Here is a 28,000-nt window from a genome sequence, read left to right on the forward strand (position 1 = left end):
TACAGCATCCTGAAACAAATGGTGTCACCATGCTTTATTGGCATTTATAAAGTCTCCTGGAAGAGAAACAGAGATGTTAACTTCTCTATCATCGAAGAAAGAAAATTATGCTGAAGATCTGCTTAGGTTATATATTCCATTTGTAATATGTAACATACACGATCTTACAAACATTTATTTGTGCTCTGACTCACCCAAAGGCAATTTTATTATGGAGCAGTTGTGCATCTTCAAATGAACATGATTACAAGAACAAGGAGGACTGCATATAAGACACCCAATATCAGTTTTCTTTATATTTGTTATAGAAAAAGAAATTACCTATTCCAGTTCAGTAGTTTAAATAAAGATGTACATTTGAGGTACCAAACTGAAATGTTTCCAGAAGAGATAATTTTAAATTCTCATTTCATTTCTTACATAATGCAGAATTTACTTTGGTACAACATCCGTGGCTGCCATTCTGTCCGAAGTCAGACAGCCAATAGACCTTGTCTATTAAGGGAGTAAAAAACGTAGAATAAAAACCCAATGTGGTCAATGGAGAAAAGGGACTCAAGTTCTCAAGGTAAATACAGTTATTAAAATAAACTTTGCTAGATTTCAAGGCAACAAGAGAAATTCACTACTTGACCTCTACATAAATAAATGCAAAGAGTTCTTGCATTATTTTGGTTGATTCTGTACACGTTTCTGATTAATTTTATTTAAATATAACTTTTACAACAATTTAATCCAGGATCTTAATGAAAGTGAGAAGGTTGACAGTTCTAATATAGAACCTGCACAACAGTTATCTTTCAACACTGACTAAACAAACAACGGGATATAAAAAGGTTTAGAAATTACACACTTTAAAGTGAAGATGTTTTACCTTGATTAGCTGTTGCTACAAGATGAATTTCTCCCTTTATTATGCAACACCATTTCTTACTTGGCAACAATGCGTACGAATTATCACAGCAAAATTTACAGAAAAAATTGACTTTGGCCTCGGTCTTACAAAGACCTATTTACATATTTGGGATAAGTAAGCATGTTCTTCCCTTTAAATTCTGTACATATGTTAAAGCTTTAAGCCTATATTTGAATCTACAAAATACAGCAAGATAAAAAGTCTGTCAAATATACATCTTAGACCATTACAATACAGCGTCTTTACATACACGAACTTATTTTTTGCTCAGTTATCACTCTTCATCACATGAGCACCTCTAAAAATGGAGCACTCCCACAGTTAACTCCTGGGTGCTGATGGGTTTGACTGCTGAAAGCAGTTATTAGGTGGGGAAAAGAGGATCAAATCCGTGTGCAAAAGAGATTAATACACCCCAAATTGCTCCCCAAAACGAATAACCCTGTAAATAAAGAGATACATATCTTAATACAACTAAGCATAATGAATCCCCTGTGGGGAAAAGTACAGCTACTCAATAATCACGCTCCCACTTACTCAATTTTTCATTCTTTGGAATTTATATCATTAATTCAACACCTCAAATAAGTTCAATTTTGGCGAGGTGTTTCTATTCATTTATATTTACATTTTGATTCTCAAAGCTCTGCTGCCACTGGCAGATCATTTTCACAAAGAAAAGGACCTCAACACCAAAGAATTAATGTTGTATATGCATAACTGAAAGGACTCAAGAGTAAAACTAGTGTTTAGACGTCCTTCAAACTGTCTTGTGACAATTCAGCAACAAAATCTAACCTCTGTCCCAAATGAATACTTGCTACAAAGAAGGCAACTGTGCATGCAATCATTTAAATTTACATTAGTTTGTAACTGAAAGAAAAACAAGATACAATTGCAAACAAGTATACAACTTTATACAGAAGGCCTCACTGTGGTAAATTATTTATAGCATAGTGTTCTTGTTTTACTTAAAGTGCTATCAATATCATACTGGTTCAGGGTCATCTACTGTTTTAGGAGGTCTTTTAGTACAGCACCAGCGCTGGCATCAGGGGACACTGGCAGTGGTGTAAAAGTAGGCAAAGCATCTGAAATAGGTTTCATAAGCAGATGTCCTGAACTAGAAGCAGGTGTTATGAGAGGCACTGCTGCAGATCGAGGTGCTATAAATGGGTTTGTATCTGGTCTTCTGCTCATTCCCAAGACTCCAGAATCTGAAACATAAAACAAACAAGAAGCTCCACTTTGTTGGAAAGTTTCCGTAATCCTATCCAATTTTAGAGCATTTGCCCTGAAACAAATGTTACAACTGCGTATTACTTTTGCAATACAAGAATTCCACCTGCTTGCCACAGACTGCAGACTCTCTTACAGACTTATTTCTGTCTTCTCTCATATTGGATGTTACCTGCCCCATTGCTTCTTTTGATCAACAATTCCTGTGTCTACACTAAAAGTCAGCAGTTAAAAATCATGGCACTTCTAGGACATGTCCAACCACATTGTGTTTGTTGGCATGAAATTCAGTAGACACTCATGATATGCAATAAAATCTATGCATTTTTGTGACATGGAACATGAACACCCTATGCAAAGGTTCACTTCACCTATGCGACATCAAACACAAAGTATCTGCACATTGACTCCAGCACTAAGCAAAGACATAAGGGTCCATTCACATGCACTAACACACAGCACTCAGGTAATGCTTCCTATCCTATGCATTACTGGGGCAGCAGCCACAGGGTCTGTTTCAAGCAAACTCACGTAAATAAAGATCACTGACAGTGAGTCACACCTAAATCTTGAGTCCTCATGTTAGCACACTGGTCAAATTATTACAACAAATAAATGTATTTGTAGTGAATATTTATTTGTTCTCAGCGTAACTTCTAATTTTCTTTAACTGTTACCTGATAATTGACTGCTGCTTGGAGTACTGCTAGTTTTACCAGTTCCCGCTGCTCCTAATGGTTTCATATCGTGAACAGAAAGCTTGGGCGGAGGAAGGCTTGGGCAAGACTCTGTTTCAAGGAATTTCACAAACAGTTCTGAAAAAGACTACAAAAAGCTGCGAGTTATTAAATTTTACATGCTTTTCAAAGGAACATCAGTAGCTTAAAAATAAATACTTTTGTTTTGTTTTTTTTTAAAGCAGCTGTCAGCAAGCCATGAAGAAAAAGAGTTTTCGTTGTCTCAGTGAGCAACATTTATGTAAAACTGATGAACTCTGAAGATAACACATACACTTCCACCATGCTTTGGAAGACTAAACTATCAACTTTATATGCTGTACATAAGAGACACTAACTGCAGCAGCTGAGAAAGATTTACAAGTAAAATTTAAAGGACAAATGGGAAATACTGTCATGAAAATATGGTATTATGGTCTTTTCTCTTGTTGAGTATTGCAGTCTTTCAGACTCCCACATGTATTCATGTATTTAACCTCTGACACTGTCAGTTTGAAGTATCAAGTTCATACTGGAAGAAGTCAGTGGTCCCAGGAGCCAGTGGAACAGTAAGCAGTTTTGCATTAGCCCAACATTTACAGTTGTGCAATTGTCTCCAATACCTATACATTTATTTAGTCAGAAGGGAACAACACGTCCCAAAAACAAAACATGCCAGAGCAGCTGCACAGAACATATAAATAACATAAGATACAGTAGAATTGAAAAATTGACCTCAATATACTTATGAGCCAAACAAAAGCACTAATATGCAATGGCTCCAGTTTTCCCACACAAAATACATGATTAATTCTTACACTATTAAAACCAGTCTGGTGAGTTGGTCGTAAAGGTGTGCTCGGGACGCTCTTTGATCCTGTTCCTCCACCAAGCCATCCAGTCACCCATCTTGTAACTCCTCTCTGCTCTTCAGTGAGTAACTGGAAGGTTTTAAAAAAAAAAAAAGTTAGGAAACAAATTAAAGCAGCAGATGAAAAACCTTCAGCACTGTGCTCGCTGTATCACTGTAAGTCACGTGGGAATTCCACAGAATCCTATAGGGAACTTTAACTGCTACCAAAACCTTATTCTTCCCCTCCTGAAAACTGGCAGTCTAAAATCCTACCTCTTTGCTTAAAAATGTAAAAGTCACATTCTTCTCAATACTTAGTGGTACCCATAACGTTGGATGATTTTTCTTTCATTGACATTTTAGAGCTATTATATACAACAATACAAACTGCACAAAGTTAAATGTTTTCCTTTCTGCATTTACACTCCTCAGTAAGATGAAATCTCTAGTATCAAGTAAAGTTATCGTAAGATTTCACTAACATTCAGCATTTCCACATAAAAAATGAATTCAGGTAAGAACAAAAAGCATAAATTTCACCCCACAACTAGAAGTGCCAGGACAATCACATTTAGTTTAGCAGCAAGTCATTGTATTTTCAGGAAAGGATACTGCAAATGAATTAGAATCATAGAATTACCTGATCAAGTTCCTCCTTTTTCATACCCAAGATACTTCCCATTAACCTTAACACTTCATTACGCTTATTTTTTGGAGTATGAAAATGTCCAACGAAGAGATTCCTCATCAGGAGCCTGCAGAACAAAGACTGTTATCCTGTCTGCTCCTAGACAGCAGGTGATAGGGAAATTCTAATGCATTTAATTCCTTATATTTTTGCTTAATTTACAATAACCCAAATAAACAAACCAGTATAGGAAGTAAAAGGAAATCTCATGAATTTCCTTCCCGTCTAAGTTAAAGCACTTCTTAAACAATGAACTGCAATTTGGACAGTATTATACGTATTGTATGCAGTAACATGAAACTTAATTGTATGCTACCAACTTCTGATACAAGTGACAAAATGCAGGAAAGTATTATTCCAAGATCTTTACTCAAGAGAACCTTTAAACTGTCCCAAACCAAGACCAAAGGAATGAGCAGGGGAACCCATGTGCCTATCTTGGTTTCAGTTCTAACACAGGAAGATAGAAGATGATAATGACTAAGGAAGAGATCAAATCCAAACAGCATCCAGGTGATGCCATCCAAACCTTAGATGCATCATAACACATGATCAGTAAGAACTTATCTCTCTATAACTCACGCCAGTGAAGGGTAATTCTACTTAAACATATAATCTAAATTTTGATACACACTGGTTTTAATCAAGACTAATATTTACAATCACCGATTGAGAAACGTCAAAATAATCAGAGTATAATTTCAAGATTACACAGAGAAGCTCAGTTCTGTGCTGCTCTTGCAACTATTAGTATCACATCTGTACATTGCAAAGAAGGATAAAGAACAAAAATGTACACCAATATAATAACTTACTTGTCCACTTTTCCTTCTGTGCTGTTGATGAGATTCATTAGCTTGTTTTGTACATCTTCTAACATTTCTCTTCTGATCTCACCTATAAAATGTTATGTCAAAGCAAATAAAAATCCCAGACTTTGTTTCAATGGGTTGTTAACAATATGTATCTTTAAAAATAAAGACCAGCTAATATATATATTTATCTAGAACAGTATCAGCACAATTCCTCATAAAAAGTATCAACTTAGTTTGATGGCAGTCAACTGCAGGTCTGATGAACCGCTCAGTTCAATCTAGATTGCACAGAACAGGAAAGAAGTTCTTTATCATGTTGTTACTGGGTCTTTGGATCTCAGTATTTAAGTATATTCACTCTCATCCAGTAATTTCATAGCACGAATTTTGCTACAATTCTAAAATTTCAGAAATGCAAATTATTTGTTAAATTTAGAATACACCCGATTAGCCCATCCTGTGCCAGGAACTCTGGCTTACTCTGACCTCTCATAAACTGAAGCTCACCATAAAGAAAAAGAATTCCCATAAGGTTTCACCAGCTAAAATATTTTACAGCATTCTGACTCCAAGGATACAAAGCTCAAAGTTTTATCTTTATAAAACTCGGCTATTTTAAAAATTGGATAAAAATATCTTACGCCCAGGTCTACACCAGTTTATGCAAAAAGCACCAAGTAAAATGTGATAAAAAAACTCATGTCCCCAAACACATGACTTACAAATGCTAACAAACTTATCTGAGAAGAAAACAAACAGCTACAAGGTATCCAAACTGCTCTTAAACACATCCAGGGACAGTGACTCAATCACCTCCCTGGGGAGCATATTCCAGTGTTTAACTACGCTTTCTGAAAAGAAGTGACTACCCTTTCTGTAAAGAAATAAAGAAAGAATACTGCACAACTTTCCATAAACACAAACACAGATTTTGGAAGATAAAGAGCAGAACAAACTAATTAGCGTCATGCTGGGAACATAACCTAAAATTGTGGTTCTTTGCAAGTGTCCTTAAAACAGGACCCCCAAATTGGAATGAAACTGCAGGCGCATCATGGAAGCTGAGCGGTTATTTAGGTGTCCATAGAATAAAAAAGAATTAAAAAAAAATGTTAAGCTACTAATTTTGACTTAAAAAAGAGAAACAACATCTTAAAATAAGGCTTAAGTATTTTCAAGATGTTGCTTTTGCTCTACATGGTGAGATAATAGCAAGCTTCCTTCTTACATTTTAAAAGCAAACCAATTAATGGTCTTTGAAGTGAAACATTACTTCTGTTTTCTACTTTTTCCTGAGAAAGTTTTTATATCATAGGATCAGCTTTTAAGGACAGCTACATTCATTCACAGTGATTACACAGCTCTACCCTTGGCCATACTTTTAAATGGAATATTTCCTTCTAAAATGGAACCTTACAGATGAAGAGGACGTAAGCATGTACCCTGTGTGTACAAAAAGACTGAATAACAAAAAAGATCTGAGCCAAAATTCAGCACGGACTGCTGTAAACCAGACATTTACAGCAGACTCCAATAATTTGTTAACCATTTATGGCAATCCCCAAAACTGCATCTGGTACATCTTATACTTTTCCATTAAAATCATTTCTCCTGCCAAAAAAAATCCATAAAGAAATCCATCAAAGGATCTGGCCAACAAAACTGTGTCTGGGAATGTATTTGGCTAATTTTCAATAAGACATTATATGTTTTCTTGTATAAACAGAGAAAATAGAATGGTCTCTTTTTCAATAAAAATTATGATTTATCCTACAACAACAATGAATTGCTGCTTCCTTTATAAAACAATTTCTTTTCAATTTATAACAAGTAAATTTCTTGCCACAACAACAAAGTTTGATAAAACACTGAGACCCAGTTTTCTCTCACAGTTCAAATCCATTAACACATTATTCCTTCTGCTTTCAGGAAGCTTAGCTATCAAAATTAACCAGTAGCATAAGAGCTCTCTAAATAATAGTGCCAAATTTGCCTATATCAAAGTTATTTTCAATCTTTGAACATTTCCACTGTGATGTCTCTTGTAAGAGCGATATAAAGAACAGGCAATTAAAAATATATATATCTACTGAATTAATAGTAGATTGATGCAGAAGAAAACTTCATTCAGTTTTTAAAGTTCATACGTGAACTCAGAACAATGCTATGGTTCCCACTGGATATAAAATACATTTAAATAACACATAGTTGAGCTTTTTTGAGGAGTTCTTTCTGAAACTGAAGGGCTTTAAAAGGACTGTTCTCACCACTTTCAAGATCACAAGCAGGTCTGCTTTAAGAAAATATTATATATTCCAAGAGGAAAACAAATCACAATTTAAGAATGAATAGCAATAATTAGAACAATGTGGTCAGAGTTGGAAGAGTTACCATTGCATCCAGTAGAGATGATTTTGCAAGCACCTTCCTATAGCAAGCCTTAACTAAAATACTTCACCCCCAGATCTGAAGGTACAAGATCACAGAACGTGAGCAAGTCTCTGCCCTTCAAACTCTCCTTTGAGAGCTCCCTCCAGGGAGCAATCAGAAATTTTCCTCTTGCTTCATATTTATCTCACATATACTCCTGAAAGTCAGGCTGTAACAAAGGATGCTGCAGTAAAAGCAAAATATGGTAGCCCACAGAAAAAAAGAAAAAAAAAAAAAAAAGGAAAGAAAAAGCAGAACTCAGCTGGAAAATTGAAGAGAAAAAGACAAATAACACGAATAAGAGTGATTAAAGAAAAAAAGATGTTAATACTCCCTCAATAGTTGGTTCTGTTTATCACTAATGTGAGAACTGTCACACCGTTAGACCACTTCCCCTTGTGGCTCAAGGAAACACTGAAGAAGAAATTATATGTCAGGGCTGAGATTTAAGGACAGAAATCCAACCAAATTACTATTAGTTCTTAGTTATGCTTTACCTAATGATATAACTCCTTTCTCATGAAAGCTGATATTTATGAAGAAAAAACACCACAGTGATCTTATGTTATTCATATAGCTATTGCATCATCTCTAATTGAGTCTGAGCTTGTAAAATCTTACTGATGTCTGGCATTCGAATACATTGTACAGCAATCACTTAGTTTTTTCTATTTAACTGAAATAAAATTTGAGACCACAAAGCAGAGATGCATAAAAACGGTACTAGTTTTCCTACTAGTTTCCAAGGTATTCTGCTTGTACAGCTTTAATGCTTGAAGTGCTTACAAAAGAGAAGGCTGTGTACCCATCACAGATTTTTCATTCCAGTGATGTCGCTGAGAGGAAAAGACCCATCTCCAAGCCATTCACAGAAACAGAATCTTTTATGTTGGAAAAGACTGCCTTAGGTCACCCAGTCCAATAACCCCCCAGTTCAAGAAGGGTCAGCTAGAGCAGGCTGTCCTGAACTGCATGCAAATGGGTTTTGAGTATCTCCATGGATGGACACACCGCTCTGAGCAAACTATTCTTTGACCACACTCCTGTGAATACTCTTCCTTTTCAAAACTGTTTCTCCAGGCAAAATCCTTTACCTCACAGTAACTTTGTCTATGTGAAATATGGTAGTTAATTTGAAAAAAAATGTGACAGCATCTGATATTTCACAAACTTTGTAGGAGATACAGAACTAAAGCTGATTCAAGGGCTTTGGTATCTAAAGAAGAAAACTTGAAGGCATTTCTTAGAGAAAGACACCTAATAGAAGGTACATGTACTTTAGAAATGTTTAATTGGCGAAAAATACGTTACCTTCTTTTTTAAGCTCTTCAATCTGCTCCTCTTTAACATCAAGTTGCTCAGTAAGCCTTGATGCTGCATCCAGCGCAGCATTTGCCTCTTCTAAATTTTCCTGAAGAGAGGGCAGGAAAAGGACAAAAAGGGAAGTACAGGAGTTCACTTACAATTATGCTAATGCAACACAGATCAAACATAGCAAACATTTGTACTTTATAATAACTTGGTTGGAAGCATTCCCAGAAGAGCACATGCTATCTTGCTGGACTTTTAGGCTCAGCCTGGCCCCATCCCTGATCTGAAGAAGAAAGAATTATCTAACTTGATCTAGAATCATAGAATCCTCAGAGTTGGAAGGGACCTCTGAAAGCCATCTAGTCCAACTCCCCTGCAATGAACAAGGACACCACAGCTGGATCAGGCTGCCCAGAGCCCAGTTCAGCCTCACCCTGAAAGCTTCCAGGGATGGTACATCAATCACACCACTGGACAACCTGTTCCAGTGCCTCACCACCCCCACATAAAAGATTTTTCCTTATATCTAACCTAAATCTACTCTCTTTGAGCTTGAAAGCATTTCCTCTTGTTCTATCACAAACGACCTTGCTAAAGAGTCTGCCCCTGCTTTCCTGTAGCTTCCCTTTAGACACTGAAAGGCCACTATCATGTCACCTCACAGCCTATTCTTCTTCAGCCTGAAGAGTCCCAGCTCAATCTGTCCTTATACAGGCTACCCTTATACAGTAACAGACAATTAACACTTCACACAGCAGTTTTTATATATATATATATATATATATATATATATATATATATATATATATATATATATATATATATATATACATATATATATATAACTAATTTGCATGCAGCTTCATTGGGTTCAACTTCATTATTCAGCCTACCTGTAGTGATACAACTTTTCCTTCTAAACTTTCAGCTTTTTTTTTCCATTCTGCAGTCTCTTTTTGGTGCTTTTCCAGCTCTGCTGAATACATGGCTTTTTCTTCTGTTGAGTTAAAAATACAAAAAGAAAAGAAAATCTCTATTCATAATACATAATTTTCTTTTTGAAGATACACAGTTGCAAAATCTCAGCATTATCACATCTGGCATTTGTGAGGCAGAATTCTAATAGTAAATAGTGTAATAAATAGTATATAAATAAATAGTCATTATTATAGTCATAAATAACGGCCAACAGTTTTCATAACTCTTAAAAGATGAAAGATTTTAAAATTCAAGCTATCAAAATGAAGATCAAGTAACTACGTATTTCAAAAGCACCAAAATTCAGCAATTATCTCATCTGAAGAATGCTTGTTGTGACTGATACTTGCTTACCCTGTTGGAATTGCTCTAGTACCATCTGCAGGTTGGCCAGTGACAATGCATACTGTTTCACTTGGTCCTGTGAGATGGCGAGCTGTATTACTGTTTCATCTCTCTGCTTGGAAACCAGGTTTAATTGCTCTTGCAAGGATTCAACCTGCAGATTAGCCTGATGACTTAAATGAGTATGAAATAAATTATTTAGGACAATGACAAAAATCAAAGAGAAAAATTAAACTACAACAAAATGAAGACATTCCCATCCACCCCCTGAATTCCTCTTAAAAACAAACACAAAAATCTCCTAAGAACACATTTTAAATAAGCCTGCTAATAACATTTTTGCAATCCAAGAACTTTTGTTTGAAGTGCCCTGCTTCAATTACTAAATGAATCAACAAGTCTTTCTACCAACTTTTACTGTTAAAGGCAATCACCAATAACTTGGTATAGCCTGCTCCATACTGACCACTAAATATCCATTTAATTTCCCATTATACAGAAGTATTATGAACCTGATAACCTATGAACCTACATTAGTGGGTGCCTGTCAAAAAATAAGTTGTATTTCTTGAAGGACATTTGACAAGTTCCTACAAAGCAAAAATACTGTGCCAGTTTTTACACAGCCTTCTCTTAACTCTTCAAATTTCTGCAATGTTTTCTGCAACATATTCTGCTCAACTCAGAAATCTCTTTGCTGAGAATGTTACAAGCAGGAAAGGCTGCAGCTGCATATACAGATATATATATATATGTGTGTGTGTGTGTGTGTGTGTGTGTATTGTACATCACATATATATATATATATATATATATATATATATATATATATATATATCTTTATATAATGTTTTAAAATTAAAATATTTGTTCATCTGGACAACTGTGGCAAAACTAAATCTTTTGCTTGAAGTAACAAACATGTCTATATTAAAGACAAGCCTTGAGTAATTTTAATACTCTGATTTTCCTTGTTCTGAGAAATATAACAAAAAAATATATACATGCATACAGTACTATACACCCTTCTGTGCTAAAGTATGAAGATGTGTAATCATATTGAAAACAATATGAAAGTACCACAAACACACGTGTTTTGAACTGTGCTCTTTCCAAGTGAATGAAACCTTGATTTTGAAGACAATTAAGATATTGCTTCGTCCTTCCACATGCAATTAAATTGATGGGTTGAGGAATTTTTGTTGTTTCTAGTTCTAAGCAGTCAAAGATCTGAGATACCTATAGCTGCTATAAAAAGGACAAAATATAGTTCGTGACAGCTATCAAGGTTATTTCATATTGCCTCTCTGAATCAGAATAACACTAATTTGCATATTTTTTGTTTTCTCAAGTGCCTAGAATGCTTTAGAATGCTAATTCAATAGAATCAGTATCCTCCAGCTGCGTGCAATATTCACAGACAACGGCACTGCTGGATAAATGAAAAGATTACCTGGCGTTCTCCACTGCAGTGGATGAAGACACAAGCTTTTCTTCCAAAACTGAAACTTTTTTTCTTAGTTTGGCCTCTCTGTCTTCTGCAGCTAAGGCTTCTCGTGTATAGGAGTCCTCCATTTCTATAAGGTGGTTACGCAGCCTCTCCAGTTCCTGATTTAGGCGTTGCTCCTTCTCACGCAAATGCTGTATCTGTGTAGAACACACCTTAAGTTGCTTGTATTACCAACTTCCACAGAGGAAAGTAAGCAAAGAAAATGTACTTGGAAATATACTGCTTTTGTAATGATTTTGAGCCCTTTTACAAGATATTACTGACAAAAATTATGCAGAAAATATCATAGATGCAATTTCTTATCATAGAATCATAAAATCACAGAATGGCCTGGGTTGAAAAGGACTATAATGATCATCTAGTTTCAACCCCCCTGATATATGCAGGGCCGCCAACCACTAGACCAGGCCACCCAGAGCCACATCCAGCCTGGCCTTGAATGCCTCCAGGGATGGGGCATCCACAAACTCCCTGGGCAATCTGTTCCAGTGTGCCACCACCCTCTGCGTGAAAAACTTTCTCCTAATCTCTAACCTAAACCTCCCCTGTCTAAGTTTAAAATCATTCCCCCTTTTCCTATTACTATTCACTCTCATAAACAGGGTGACATTCGTAAACCTTCTTTTTTTATTTCTTACAACTCTAAGTCATGTGGTGACATACCTCACTCTGTAGGGCACTGCTCTCCATTTGCTTCTGTTTGAGTGCTACCATAACTTGGTCTCTCTCTTGCTGAAAAGTAACAGCCTTTTCCTGCATCGATTTAACCTCATTCAGCAGTTGATTCAGTTCCCCCGTTTTGCCCTGTGGAAGACATAAAAAAGCATGTCAAACACAGCAGGTTTTTTACACAGGAAATGCAGTCTTGGTAAATGTAAAGACAGTACTAACTTAACAAGGAAATGGGCAAGACACACATGGCCCTTCTGCACAGGAAAACATTCAGGGAAAACATCATTCTGAAGCTTTTTCACTCATCACTAAAAGATGAAATACAAGTTATTCCTAAAGGACGCTACACAGTCGCTGCTTTAATTAACTGCTGTGAGTAGATACCTCTTCAAAGAAACTTTTTGTTTCTTTAAAAAAGATTCTCCTCAAATTACTTCCACAGTAATTAATAAGCTACTGCAACCTTTCTCTGGATGTACACTGAAACAAACCTACTTTTCCATATGTTTAATTGTGAGGAGAAAACATTACTTTTATTTTTTTTCCTCCAGTGAAGCTTCTTCAGCTATAAAAAGATGCGTGAACCTGTTTATCTCCTACAGATGCTGTGAAGCAGCCACATTGGAATGACTGGAGGTTGAGGAAAGAATACGGAGAAATTAGTCCTCCTTGCCACCTCTGCAAGTTTTATAAAATAAATATAATGTAGTTAATGCAGAATAGGCAAAAGCAAAATACTAAGCAGCTCTTCAGTAAATTAGTACTTTCCAAATGAATGAAAAATGTGGTTTATAGATACAAAATTAACAGATGAAATCATTAAGCCACTCACCCACTGATTTTTCATTTTTTATGCTGTAATGTGATGCAGTAAGGAGTCATCAACTTCAGGCAAACACATGATGTGTACATATCCATGAAAATATATTACGATGAAGCTTATTTCAAAAGAGAATAAACACGAACACACGTACCTGTTCTTTCTCTTTCAATAGCTTCTCAAAAGCTAAAGCTTTCTCCTTCATTGAATGGGACTCAAACTCTTTCTCTTTCAGCATCATTGAAAACTGCATATTAGTTTCCTGAAGCGCTCGGAATTCTGTTTCTTTTTCTCTACTCCTTGCAACTATCTTTTCATTTTCTTCTTTCAGTTTTCGAATATCCATTTCTAATATTAAATTCCTTTCTTTGAGATTAGTCACAGCTTGTTTTAAAAGCTCATTTTCATTTTCTTTGTTACTGAGATTTTCACTCACAGAAAGTAACTGATCGCTTTTAGATTTAATCAGTATGTCTTTTTCTCTAAGAGATTTCTGTAAGACATCATGTTTTTCTCTGATCTGCCTCATCTCTGAATCAGTCTCTTCTTGACTCCTTCTTTCAAACTCTGATGCTGTAGCCACAGAATCAGATAATCGCTGATTGTTTTCCTGAAGAGTCCTAATAGTTGAATCCTTTTCTTGCAGCTTTTTTTTCAGTTGTTCCAGTTCCTTTTGAAGGAGTTTAGATTCCTCACTGAGTACTTCAGGAGCACTGCTTTGCATGACTGCAGGTTGTGAAATGAGAGAAGCCATTGTTGCAGATGGTGTTACCAAATCAAGTTTACCCAGGAGAAGATCTTTGGTATTATGAAGCTGTCCTATGGTGTGCTGAACTTGTGCTAATTCTTGACTAAAACTTCTCAGCTTTTTCTCATTTTGTTCATAACTCTGTATCAAGCCATTATAATCTACCTGCAATTTTGAATTACTATCACTTTCAACTGAAATCTGTGCTTGAAGCTTTTGTAGCTCTTCTTGGAGATGAGCTGACTCATGCTGCATGTTCTGAACTGTGGTTATTACCTGCTGCTTCCACTCTTCCATCTTCTTTACTTGCTGTTTTAATTTATCACGTTCTTGTAAAAGTTCCTCAAACTGGTTATTGTTAACACCTCCTGAACCATTATCAGTACCCGCACTGGATGTCTGCAAGACAGTCAATAAGGTTTGGCATTTTTGACTTAGAGCATCTATTTCAATATCTTTTTCTCGAATTATACGGGATAAATTCTGAATAGTTTCTCTGAACATGTCTTGACTACTATTTTCAAATCTATTTGATAATTTTTGATTCTCTTCTTGCAACCTTACCAAAGCTGCTTCTTTAGCAGCCACCATATCCATGATCTTATGATACTCAGTTTTCAATTGACTGTTCTCTCTTGTCTTTTCACTTAGAACTGCTAGTACTTGTTCCCTTTCCACGACATAAGCTTGCAGCTGCTGCTGAAGACCAAGAATATCCTGTCGATAGGAAGCCGAGGAAACTCTAGCACTGAGAGCTTGTATTTCTAAGTCTTTCTCTTGAATGATTCGAGTAAGTTTACCAACTTCATCTTTAGACAACTGATCGATTTGTTGACTCAGAGAAACATTCTTTTCATTTAGAAGCTTAATCTCCATCTCCCTTTCTTTGATACCTTTTACTAGTCTTTCAATTTCAGCTTTAGATAAGTCATGCTTTTCATTCCCATTTTCTCCATTAAGTGTCTGAACTTTTGTTTCCTGAAAAAGATCGGTGGAATCAGTCTGAATAACCTGCCTCTCCTTGTGCAACTGAGTTTTAATCTGCTCAATTGTTTTCTGTAAATTTTTAATTTCCTCATCTTTCTCTAAGGATAGTCTTTCATGTGTGACATTCATTTGTTCACACTGAAATTTAGACTCATCTATTTCTTTTCTTTGCTCCTGCAAGGACTGCTGAAGCTGCGCTGTTTTTTGATTCTGGTCTTCTATTGTTTTTTTGTGGACTTCTATTTCTTCTTCAAGATTATTCTTTATCACTTTTAATTGTGTCACCTCACTTTCAAGTTCAATAATAATATCTAGAGTTTTAGGCTCAACCACAGGTGTAGCTCGACTTTGCTGATCCTTAAGACGTTCGATTTCTTCTTTCAAATGATTGTTTTCTTCCTTCATGATAGCAAGACTTTTGTCTTTCTCCTCTACATTTTGTTTTAAGACATCCTGCTTTTTTGAAACTTCCATATATTCCTCAAGTTCTTGCTTCACCTGTGAGGCTTGATTTTTAAGTTTTTCAATAAATTCCTCTTTTTCTTTTAGGAGCTCAGTCAACTGCTTTTGTCCTCCTAAGCTAGTAGTCAACATCTCTTTTGTTTCTTGATGGTCAGCTTCCATTTGCTCCATGCTCCTTTTGAGTTCTGCAATCTTAAAATCTTTCTCCTGATTGAGTTTAACTAGACGCTCATGTTCACGCTGCAATGCAGTGGTATCCATACTACGTGCATTTGATAGTTCCTTAATAGTTTGCTCATACTTCTGTGCTTGTTCAAACAGTCGTTTTTCAGTCTGGTTTAATTCTGTTTCTAAATTCCTTTTTTCCAATTTCAAAGCTTCCACAACTGTGTCTTTCTCTAAGCAAACTTTATTCTTCTCAGAGATGTTATCGTTTAACTCCTGTTTTAGCTCTTCAAGGGCTGCTATTAGCTTTCCATTTTCTGTTTTGAGATCAGAGACAGATTTCTCTAAGTCTTCATTTAGTTGCTTATTTTCCAGTTGTTTATTCTGTAGTTTTACAATTTCTATTTCTCTTTCTTTCAGAATCAGATCTTGACTACTGTGGCTAGATTCTTGTTTAATATTTTCTGTTAATTTGCTCAAGGATAGAGAAAGTTCCTCTTCTCTTTCTTTCAGTCTTTGCTGCAATTCTCTAATTTCTTTTTTATTATGCAAGTTACAGTCCTGGGCCTTCTTCAATTGTTCCTGAAGGTTTCTAACATTATCTTGAAGTTGCTGCTTACTTATATGCAAATCATTAAGTGCATAGGAACACTGACTTAGTTTTTCTTTCTGAGTATCCAGCTCCTTAAGAGTTTCCATCTTCTCCATTTCTAATTTTGCTACTTTCTTTCTTTCAATATCTATGTCCAATTTCAGCTGTTTGGTGATGCTGTCAGTTTCTACGTGTTGTCTTGACAGCTTCTCTTTCAGCGTAATCATATGCTGAAATGAAGACAAGAATTTGTTAGGAAAAGGGGAGAATCAGCAGACCTATGTGTTTGATTTTCATCCTCTGAACAATTAAAAATTTGCCTGGAAACAAAAATTCTTCCTACTTAAAAAAAAATCAACTTGACAAATACTATCAAGTAGTTGATGCTAAGTGACCAACTGCTATTTACACAGGAGAAGAGGCTGACTACCACCTTGCTACAACCACCTTTCAGGGTATTGAAGTGAACAATAAGGTCTACCCTGAGCCTCCTCTTCTCTACACTAGAAAATCCCTGTTCCCAAGACTTGGGCTCCAGACCACTTCACAGCTTCACTGCCAGTCTCTGGACATGCACCAAGGCCTTGATGTGCTGCTTCTTGTACAGAGAGGCCTAAAACTGAACACAGTACTCTAGATGCAGCCACTCAAATGATGACTGACTATAATGGTCAATATAACAGAATAGTGACATAAAGGTATCATTTTAATTTCATTATAGATAAAATGACTTTCTTTGCTCCACAAATGTTCATATTATGAAGAAGTTGTGATGCAGTAGAATAACTATTCAACAAAATTAAGAATAATGAGAGGAAAAGACAAAAAGGTTTTATAAATCATTCACCCTAATTTAACTATCATAAGAAAGTGTTAATAGGACAAAAACCTCTGAACTACATATAAACATAAATTATGTGGTATTTATCTGGACTTTAGAAATTAATACGCATTATGGCCAGCTGACATCATATGTCTTTGTAACAAGCAAGTTTCTTACTCTTCATAATTTCACATCAAGATAGTGAAACACTGGCCACAGACATAAGTTATCTCTGTGCAAAGGTCAACTTAAAAGATAAACATGCACAAATATAAACATACATTTTTGAAACACAACAAGTAATTTGAATGTTTGTTACCTGAGTAGCTTCTTGATTCTGCTTGTCTAGTTCTTCCAATTCTGCTATTAATGTGTCTCTTTCAGCAATACTTTCATTTAATTCATGTTCTTTCCTTTCCAAATCTTGCTTCAACAGTCTTAATTCTGAATTCTGATCCTCAGTACATGCAGAAATAATACTCTCATTTTTATGTTGTGCATTTAGCAGTTCCTTCTCAAGTTCCTCCTTAAGTCAAAAAAACAAATCTAAATATTAGCCTTTCTCTTGATAAAACTTGTAATGTCCCACTGTGAAATGCTTTCTTTTTTCCTCTCATGCAGAGCATGCATTTTTATGTTGACATCTCTGAGTATATATGAACATTATCCCAATTAGAAATTCTTTATTACAATGTATTCATCTTTAACACTCATATATACACATTTTTTTCATTACGTCTTTCACAATGCTCATTGGTGTACTTCACAAAGTTCTTCCCCAAAAGCCATAGTCTGACAAGGACATTTATATCCACCACTGTAATATAAAATATAGTATTAGAGGACTACATGGAAGAAAAATAAACCAATGTTTACCGCTATGTAGAAAAAAAAAAACATGTAAACAACACAGTTCAGAAATCTGACACACATACCTTTTCATTCCTAAGTTTAAGATTTTCTTCTTTAAGAACTTGGAGATCTAGCGTCAATGCCTCAACATCTTTTGCCATGTAAGCGGGGTTGTCAGCCTACAAAAACAGTATTTAAATAGCGAAATACTTAAGGTAAGGATCCAGAGCATTTAAAAAGCATCACCTGTACTAACTCTTTACCAATAAATATCAGTGGAGGAACAAGGAAGAATAAACACCTGATATGAATACAGCTGTTTATTGTCTAAAATATTGTTTTTCTATTAATTTAAAGGGAAGTTATCTACAATACTTTAAGAATGTATATTACAGTTGCCTAAGTAAAGAGGGCTAAGTGGAACTCCACGTTTTCTTTAACAGAGTATACCATGGAGTTTCACAAACCAAAACTGCTCCTTTGACCACCATGTATAATTATAAAAATAATCTAAAACTCCTTCCTTGGTTACAAGGTTATTTACGCACAGTGTGAATGCTCCAAGAATGTACACTACCAAGAACATGTATTTTCCCACAAGTTACTGCTGTTGCTGCTTTTGGTTAGCTTAATTCAGAAATTGCCTTACCTGGTTTAAACTTGAAAGCCTTGCTATTTCTCTTTCTGCTTCTATAATGGAAAACAAAATGAAGTTTTACCACTTTCAAAAAACAAACGAACAAACAAACCAACCAACCCAAATCATCCTCCCACCTTGTCCAGCCAAACTCTGCTACTTAAAAGAAAATAGTTTCATACCATTGTAATAACTTTTTTTTTTTTTTTTTTTAAGGAATTGGTGCTGTAAACAATTTAAAGGCATGCATTAGAAAGTAAAAGTTCACTTTTTCAACTGAATCCACAGCACGACAAATTTAGTACCAAACTCTATCACAGAAAAAGCGTACTTTTACAATTTAAATACAGCTTCTACCTAAGCTTACTTCAAAAGGTAAAAACGCTATTGAACAGTTGACACATGACAACTACCAGAATCAGAAACCTCAACATTTATCATTCCACGCTTAACTGCATCCTCTTGCTCTTGCCTCAGCAGACAACCTTAATTTAAAGCAGTAGCTTTTAAAGGCCCAAAGTTGAATATTCAGTTCCAAATTCTTAAATTATAGCGGCCTTCCAGTGCCTAAAGGAGGCCCTAAGTAAAAGCTGGAGAGAGACTCCTTATCAGAGAGGGTAGTAACAGAACAAGGGGGAATCATTTCAAACTAAAAGAAGTGAGATTTAGACCAGATGTTAGAAGAGAATTTTTTAACATTACAGTGGTGAGGCTGTAGCACAAACTGCCCAGAGAAGCTGTGGGTGCCCCATCCTCAGAGGTGTTCAAGACCAGGATGGATAGGGCAGGGCCCTGGGCAGCCTGGTCTGGCAGGAGGTATCCATGCTCAAAGCAGGAGGTTGGAACTAAATGATCTTTTAATGTCCCTTCCAACATAAACCACTCTATCGTTCTATAAGAGCAAATTCTAAGCATTAAAAATGGAAGTATGTGACAACATATTATTAAAAATCAAAAACAGTAAAATAAACCCACATCATCTTTGTACCTAACAGTGCTTGTTGTAGACTGACAACATCTTCTGGTACCGGTGTCTTGGATTGAGACTTCTGTTCTTTCAAGAGAGCATCTTGCTCTGTGACAGAACTTTGAAGCACACTGAAGTCAGATTTTAGACTTTCATATTCCTGGGTTAGTTGGATTTTTTGTACCTTTAGCAATTCTTGCTCTTTCAGAAGTATTTTGTTTTCTTCTTCGGCAGAAGATAATTTCTGATTTAATTTTCTTATTTCATCCTCTAGGTCCTTTATAATTTGCAAGTCTTCTGCTTTCCCTCCTTCTAGATTCTGAGCAATCTTTTTCTGTTCACTAATTTTAGAGTCAACCATGGCATCAGTGCTTGCACCATCTAAAAAGCAAAACAGATCGAGTTTGCAATACTAACCAAAACCAGAATGGTAGATCTTTTGTTTAAAAGTCTCTTTCATCCCTTCTCCTGACAGAGGAATAATCTAAAACAAAAACATGAAAATCAACAGAAAACTAATGTAAACAGAATTAATATTTTAAGCAATGTCATGCATATGACTCATTTGATAAACAGTTTTTTAAATACTTAGATCTCCTTTGCTCTAATAAGTTTCAAAAGGTGTTGCAAGGTGCACATTGTTGAAGATTTCATTAACACATTCTTGATGAGGAAGAGTGGGAAAGATGAAAGAAGCCAATTTATCAGGACACATAATCTGCCCATTTTCTAAGACTGATTTAACAAAACCCATCCAATTCGGTCTGATACAAAAACACTGTTTATAATTTAATGTCGAAGAGCTGCTGAATGGCAGTCACAGAGTGCAATACTTTGTATATGCAACTCATTTTTCTAGTAAATCTTAATGACAAAATTATATTTTGTCAGTTGATAAGTTGCTGCAAAAAGTACAAACTACTTGATAAGCTCATTTGCCAAATGGTGCACCAGGTTTTTCACCTAAAGACCTCATTTTGCAGATGTGTTTTTACAGACCAACCATATTGTTATTACATAGTTTGCACAATCCTAATAATGCAATTTCCACATAAGTTACAGAGTATAAAAAAGCAGAAAAAAAATACACGGAAGAAAAATGAAAACACACTGAATGAGAACTCAAGTGTAAGCTCAGACAGCTTTACCCTCCCCTCAGTCCATATAACATTCTCAAGCAGAACCAACAAAATATCAGATACATTCTACAATTATTTGAAAGCTGAGAGTAGCACTTGTTTTACAGATGACTTGTAAAGGAAAGATCTGATTCCTGCCTTTAACTTTAACAAATGTACCCTACTGGTATGTGTAAGTGCAATGTACATAAAAGACAGCTACCATTTTAAGAGGCATCTGATTCTGAAAAACAGATTACCTGTATTGCCTTAAAAGTTATAAGCCTGCAAAAATATGTCCTCTCTTTATTGCTATCTCTCACCAAAAGCAGAATTTATAATCTTCAGAAGCCAGAGTTTTAACAGATTAAACAAAGGCTTAGAGGCAGATCTTACACACTTATGCAAAGAAGCTCCTAGAGGAGCTCCTCATTGACATTAACTTCTTAAGGAATATGAAGTACCTTCAAGGTATAACAAAGGCTTCTTCTGATAGCTACTGAGCTTCTTCAACACTCTATTCATGTCACAGACACACATGTGGTTCTTATGGCAACCTCAAAGTTTCAATCTAGTAACCCAAATAGCACATGGTACTTTTTATTATTTTTGTGCTGAGATTTTCTAACCTTGCTATAATTCAGATGTTCAACCCAACACAGTGAACAAATGATAAGAGGACATGTGCCTGTCTTGAACATGAAACTGAATTAAGAGTTGAAATTCAAATTCCTAAATTGATCTACTTCCTATTTATTACACTGTGCATAACATAGCATTTACACTTTAACCCAAATTCACTGCATATTAAATCAGAAAGGAACCTGAACAATATGCATGCAGTAAAGACCTTGCTGTAACTGATTCTCGAGTTCTTCAATTCGCTCTTCATATTCACTCAGCTCCTCTCGATGTCGACGACTTATCTCTACTAACTTTTGTCTGTGTGCATCTTGCAGCACTGAAAGTTCATGTTGATGTTCGTCTATTTCTCGACTTAAATTCTGTTTCAGCTCCTAAAAACATTGTCAGAGAAACAGAATGGTAAAACACAGCACAAAGGCTTAAGAAAGAATAGAAAAGAAACAATTTTTTTCCCTCATAAAATCAAAGGATTTATTAAAGGATTTTGCATAGAAAAGGTCAGGTTTTTTAAACATTTAAAAAGACACTCCTTTAAATATATACTTACACAAACAATATATTATGTGAATAATAAAAATATAAAATATTTATTATAGATTAAAACTGTTTCCAAATGAAGCAGTTATATTAGGACATTTCTAACAACTTTCAGGAATCCATCCAAATTTGTATTATGCACTTTCAATGAAAAAAAGGCCAAGATGATTAAGGAGGAAAAAAAAAACCTTACTTTGAGTATCTAAATTCATTCTTAAGTCTACAACAGCTTCTGAAAGTAATTTGCTCTCATAAATGCTGATGGCATTCTTTTAAGCTTAGGTGCTAAGTTTAGCAAATTACAGAAACAACTCACTTCCTCAGAACACTTGGCTGTTTTGTAATCTAGCACCACATTTCATTCAATGGTACATACAACTACGTTACATGATCACATGCATTTTTAACAGAGAAAACATGTTAGTGTTATAAATATACTTAACTTTATTCCCATCATGTGACAATACACAAAATCATTAAGAATAATGCATAAGATAGGACAAGTCTGTCAAAGTCGTCATCTTACCTTAATGATATTTTGAAGTTTGCATATTTCACTTTGTTCAGCATCATTTGTTCCTTGCACTTTGGAAGACTGAGAAAAGAAATATCACACCTCTGAGTGAAAATTGTGATAAATACAAATAATCGCTTCCTTTTTTTTTTAACATGCAAGTATGTAACAGTTGGGAGGGCTGGCCATTATTGCACCTTGTAAAGTAACAGGGTTGCTTAATTTTCCTTCAGTATTTCCATATAAAGAAGTATCTCTGAAATTGGGCTATAGCTTGAGGAATGATGATTCATATCAACAATGGCCTGAAAGATTATATTTTTTCTTGTCTCAGCAGATCATAAATTACAACTGACATATCAAGTACTGACTGAAAAGTAGGTAAAAACAGTATGCGATATCCAACTATCACTTATGATAGCATTTTGTTGTAAGTAGTTGATAGCACAGATAGGCAGAAGTGTTCTTTAAAGGCTGAATAAAAATGAAACCCTTAATCAGTATGAATATTCTACATGAATGTATGTAACACTCTCTTCCTAACTTGACAAACCATAGATAAAAGCATCATGAAAGGGCACTGGGAAAATAATCAGTGAATGTGTCTCTAGCCGCACAATGGAAAAAAAAACAAAAGAAGACTAAAACATTATTAAGCTTCAGCTTCCACCACGTCATGTCATTTCTGTGAATTTTACAACATGAATGTTGAAGACTCACTCCAAAAATGGTCAGTACAATTCAAACAGTATTTTGGAGGGGAGACAGAAGAAAATCACTCACCTGTGCAATCTGCTTCCAGTGGTCAACCTCAGACTCAAGTCTAGAAACTTCATTGGACAACCTGTTTATTTCTTGTTGAGACCAGATTATATCCCCAAAATCCATGTCATCACCTTGGAAACCTGAGGAATGTCTAACCACAGGAACAAAGGAGGCTGATGTAGTGGCTGGCTGTGAAACACCACCTCCTAACTGTGCTGACTGAGCAGCGGTCTGAACTTTCTGCAACTGCTCCTGTAACGCATTCTGTCGAGCTTTTAGATGGCTGATTTCCACCTGAACATACAGAATACAAGGCACTGTTTCAGTAAGAATATTAAAATATACCCTATTTGTACTTTTACAAAAGAATAATGAAATTCAGCTCCCTCCCAGCATAAAACAATGGTCACTTCCACAATAAAGTGAAGGATAAAAATTATAAATGCTTTTCTGAATAAGAAAAGCAGTCATAATTACAAAGTATCTCACACAAGACTAAAGGCGTTAATACTCTTGTGGTTAAGTATTACTACATATACTTCAGTGGAAGTTTCTGCTGACTTTTCAGTACTGAGATACCTGTGTACTTACGCTGTTTCCTCTTGTTCACCCATGCATTTACAAATAAAGCTGAAATAAAATTAATTTTACATAATATTCTAGGGATACTTACACCCTTCTTCATTTACAAGGCTATGAAATACCACATTACACAGTGGGTGATAAAACTGGAATGTTTCTATCAAAGGGACACACTCCCAATTACAAAAGGTAGCTCTGTTTCCTTTAATTTTACACTTTGAGAAAAACAACTACAATATCCACAGACTGCTTATCTGAGAGTTTGCTACCTTTGCACCTTCAGAAGAGAACTGAACTAGAAATACAGAGCAGTTAGTCTATAATTTCTCAGTGATTACAGAAATTCTGACACACTGTTTGTATTATGAGACTCGATTAAAAAGTCATGTTTTAGTCAGGTTCTATATTCATGAACAACCAAAACATAGCACTGTTTCAGAACTGTGACTAGTAGTTCACCCAGAAAGGGCACAGATACTGTAACTCAACAACAAGGAAAGCAATGCAACACATTGTAGTTGTACTTACATCATTTACTCTGTATCATACCTCTTTCTGTTGCAGCTGATTTCGGTACTCCACAGATAACTGTTTAATTTGAAGCTCTGCTGCTTCGTGCTTTTCTTCTAAGTCACTACAAACTTTTTTCAGTCTCTCATTCTAGGAAAAAATGAGAAATGGGTATAAGCAAATTCTGAATAGTTATGGAACTGGAAAAACATAAGTTTGATGAACACTTAAAAAAACCAAACAAAAAAAAACCAACAAAACAAAAAACAATCCCAACCCACAGTTGCTGAAGTAGTGCAGATTTCTCACATTATTTCACCCAAAACACACAGTAACTATAACTCCTAAGTGTGGCCCCAGAATCAAGTTCATACCCAATCTTTCCAGTTTTACATAGTGTGGTATTTTGTGGTGACCAGAGGTAAAGACCAGGAAGAAAAATTCAATGCTGAGTTACATGTGGAACTTAAAAATAGCCACACAGTGTAAATTGGAGTGAATATCCCTAACAGCCCAGTATTTCAACACTGGTCAACAACTGTCACCAGCCATGAAGAAAAAGCAGCAGGAACTGTCATCTCTCCAAAACACTGTCTAATTGTTCAGTGCTCTCAAGAGCAGATGATATACGCGAAGGTGGTTGCTTTACAGACATAATGTCACAAGACCAGCAAGCCCTTTGTAAAAATACAGAGATCGCTTTCTGCAAGGGCATATGGGATTTGTGAGAGACACCAGAAGAGTACAAGCATCTGTAGCTATGTCAAAAGGAGCATCAAGTGGGGCAACAGGAGAACTGCTTCAATTCAGACAGACACCCACTCATCTTCAGTGTCTGTAGCAAAAGACATGCTGCCACACATGGTTAGGCATTGCACATATACAAAACACTATGAACCAATTCAATCTTTACCAACCAAAATTTACCAAAACTTAACACGAAGTTTGTATTTGCAAGCTCTTTACAACCTGTCTACCACTGCAAATCAGTAGGAACAGCTGCACAAAGCACTAGTTAGCACAGGATGAAAACATGCACCACATACATACTCTGGTAAATAAATGTGCCCCTCACCATGATGGCAGCTAGTCACCAAAGGAAAGAGGCACATTCTAATACTACTATTACCCTTGTTTCTAGATTTTCACAAGGCTGAACAACTCTTACGCAAGATTTCATCTTTACCAGAAACAATTTTTATTTGTATTTTCAATTACAGTAATTTCTTACTTCGGACTTCTGTGCTGCATTAATACTTTCTATTTCTCTGAGTCTGGAATTGGACACATGTAGCTCTGTTGCTGCATCTGAAAGAAAAGTGAAAAATTTCAGTTTTATTAGCTTTATTATTAACTTTTATCAACTGCTGAGCAGATATTAGTTTAGACCACAGTTATTACTAAGTATCTTTTCTTCAGACCGCTTTAACATTTGTTTGCCTATAAAAACAAGAAGTTGCCTTTATCAGAATGCTGTTGTAATTATTTTTCAGGCCAGAATCTTTCTGGACTTAATTTAATTCTCTCACATCAAGTCCTTAAGTCAGATCACAAAACCAATGGAAAAAGCATGAAATTAAGCTTTAAAATAAGTGTAACAGTAGTTTTCACTGGGCTGTTACGTGTCACTGAGTCAGTTTTTTCATGCAGGACTTTGTCCCTGACATAACTGTTGCATGTGATTATTTCTCAATTTCATGTGAAGGTTCAGAACAAGGATTAGATCCCTAAAATACAGACAGTGGTGACTAAATTTAGTCAGGAAAACAAACAAAAAACAACAGCTAAAAATCCCACACAACAGAACACTAATCCTGTCCCTTATGTGAGAGGGCACAAACCCTTTAAGACTCGTCATTTACAAAGGCAATGCAGTTTGACCACAGCAGTTTATCTAACACAAAAGTGTGCGTTGTTCTCCCCTTGCCTCTTATCCCTTTAAAGATTAATTTTCCTTAAATGATCTATGTTTACTTCTCCCTTTTCCCAGTTTTAGTGGGTATATATACAGCACTTCTCTTTACTAACAAGGAATCACAAATACATGGGCATTTTTTCAAAACTTGAAATAAACACAAACGTGCAGCTAAATGCTGCATTTTATAGTTTCCTATATGCTGTTTAAAACCAGCATTGCTGCAATACAGCCATTAAAACGAAGCTGTTGTGGTCTGCTATCCACCAACACCATCATGAGTTAGGCCAACAGTCAAAACAGAGAATAACATTAAAAGTCAGGGTAAACAAACCATAGAATCATTAAGGTTGGAAAGATCACTAACATCACCCAATCCAACCACCAGCCCATACCTGAGACTGCTCTAGACCCCATCACTCAGTGTGATATCCTACACTGTTCGTTAACACCTCTAGGGATGGTAGGGATCCTCCAGCTCCTGGGGTAGCCTGTGTTCTTAAGTACATGGTACGTGCAGGCCTTTAGTGATCAGAGCAGCACTTAGGTGATGTTGGAGTTACACCCCAGGTCAGTAAGCCTAGGATCCCATACAAATGCACTGCTCCAAAACTGGTAGGAAATGAAAGCTGTTCTGTCAGCAGCGCTAGCAGTCAGGTACAACTGGAAGCAACTGCTGACCATCAGCTCTCTCTCACATAAACCAAAGCACAAACCTGTGAAGCAGAATCCATATTTATACTCTACTAGCCAACTAACCTGGCAGATGACTGCACAGCTTGGCAGCACAAGGTAAGTTTCTAAATGAAGCCAATACAGAATTTAGGATATTAAATAATTCAGTGCATATCCTTCAGAAAAATGAGGAAGATTCCTTCTCAGAATAGAGATCTCTCTTCTTAGCATTTTACACACCAAAAGCCTCATCTGCATCAGAGCTCCAGCATCAGCTTGCTAACATGATTTAAGCACCATGAATGCATTGCTTCACAGCTGCAGACAAGGTATGGTAGTTGAAATCCGCACTCTACAGTGAGAAGCACGAGCAGCTCCGTGTCGTTGCTATTCATTATGGTCACTGCAGAACGTTCTCAGCCCCGCCGAAAGATCCGCAACGAAACCAAAACACGGGACCTCGGTCTGAGTGACACGTCAGAGCCGATAACACCGCTGCTCTGCAGCCCTATGAGCTCACTGCCAAAGCAGCTCATCAAACCGGGTCTGACACAAACGAGGCCCACGCAAAGAAACAACGTCGTGTACTTCCACGACGGACAGCCCAACACTTCATGCAATTCAGAAACTACATAATAACCAACAGAGCACTGGTTGGCCTCTCATACAGCAGCCTGGAAATGCGTTTGTTCATTCCCCCGATCCCGAGCCCAGAGGGACAGAACAAAACCCAGAGCAAAGCGGGCAAGGGCAATAGGTGCGGGGTGAGCCCGGCACGGGTTTCCCTGCCCAGCAGCCTGACAGGCCCGCGGAGCAGCCCCTCTTACCGCCCACTTCCTCTGCGCCCTCCAGCAGGATGTCCTTGGTGAAGCTGGAGATCTGCCCGGTGAGGGAGGACAGGCTGCCCCCCACCTGCCCCAGGGACTGCCCGAGCCCCGAGCCCAGCCCGCCCAGCCACGACGCCATGGCTCGGCCGGCCAGGGGGCCTCCGCGCTCAGAAGCTCCTCGCCGGGCGGCACCGGCAGCACGAAGAGGCCGGGCGCCTCCTCTCTTCTCCTCGCAGGGGAGATGGAAGCTCTCACACGGGCTCAGCACAGCGCTCCCGCCGAGCCCGCCGCCACAGCCACGCGCATCCCCGGCTCAGCGGCTCCGCCCGGCAGCGCCAGCCGCTGCCACCTCGACGGCCGCCATGACACCGCCAGCCGGCGAACCA

The 28,000-nt window shown here is 36.7% G+C and overlaps 1 protein-coding gene across 1 annotated transcript; it reads right to left on the minus strand.

Annotated features, from left to right (window-relative positions):
* Positions 1 to 10: 10 nt before the first annotated feature.
* TRIP11 (thyroid hormone receptor interactor 11) lies at positions 11 to 27,991 on the minus strand. The gene is made up of 21 exons (XM_015865259.2): positions 27,615 to 27,991; positions 25,429 to 25,505; positions 24,237 to 24,347; positions 23,124 to 23,399; positions 22,353 to 22,421; positions 21,495 to 21,660; positions 19,548 to 19,907; positions 18,572 to 18,612; positions 18,006 to 18,101; positions 17,390 to 17,596; positions 13,448 to 16,477; positions 12,465 to 12,605; positions 11,745 to 11,938; positions 10,301 to 10,464; positions 9,862 to 9,965; positions 8,969 to 9,068; positions 5,228 to 5,309; positions 4,365 to 4,479; positions 3,690 to 3,812; positions 2,833 to 2,980; positions 11 to 2,133 (listed from the first exon to the last, which is right to left on the minus strand). The coding sequence occupies exons 1-21, from the start codon at positions 27,751 to 27,753 to the stop codon at positions 1,925 to 1,927; spliced, it is 5,952 nt and encodes a 1,983-aa protein (XP_015720745.2). The 5' UTR covers positions 27,754 to 27,991; the 3' UTR covers positions 11 to 1,924.
* Positions 27,992 to 28,000: the final 9 nt, after the last annotated feature.

This window comes from Coturnix japonica, chromosome 5 (assembly GCF_054131305.1).
Source record: "Coturnix japonica strain WE chromosome 5, WE-NBRP24, whole genome shotgun sequence".
Classification (NCBI taxonomy): domain Eukaryota; kingdom Metazoa; phylum Chordata; class Aves; order Galliformes; family Phasianidae; genus Coturnix; species Coturnix japonica.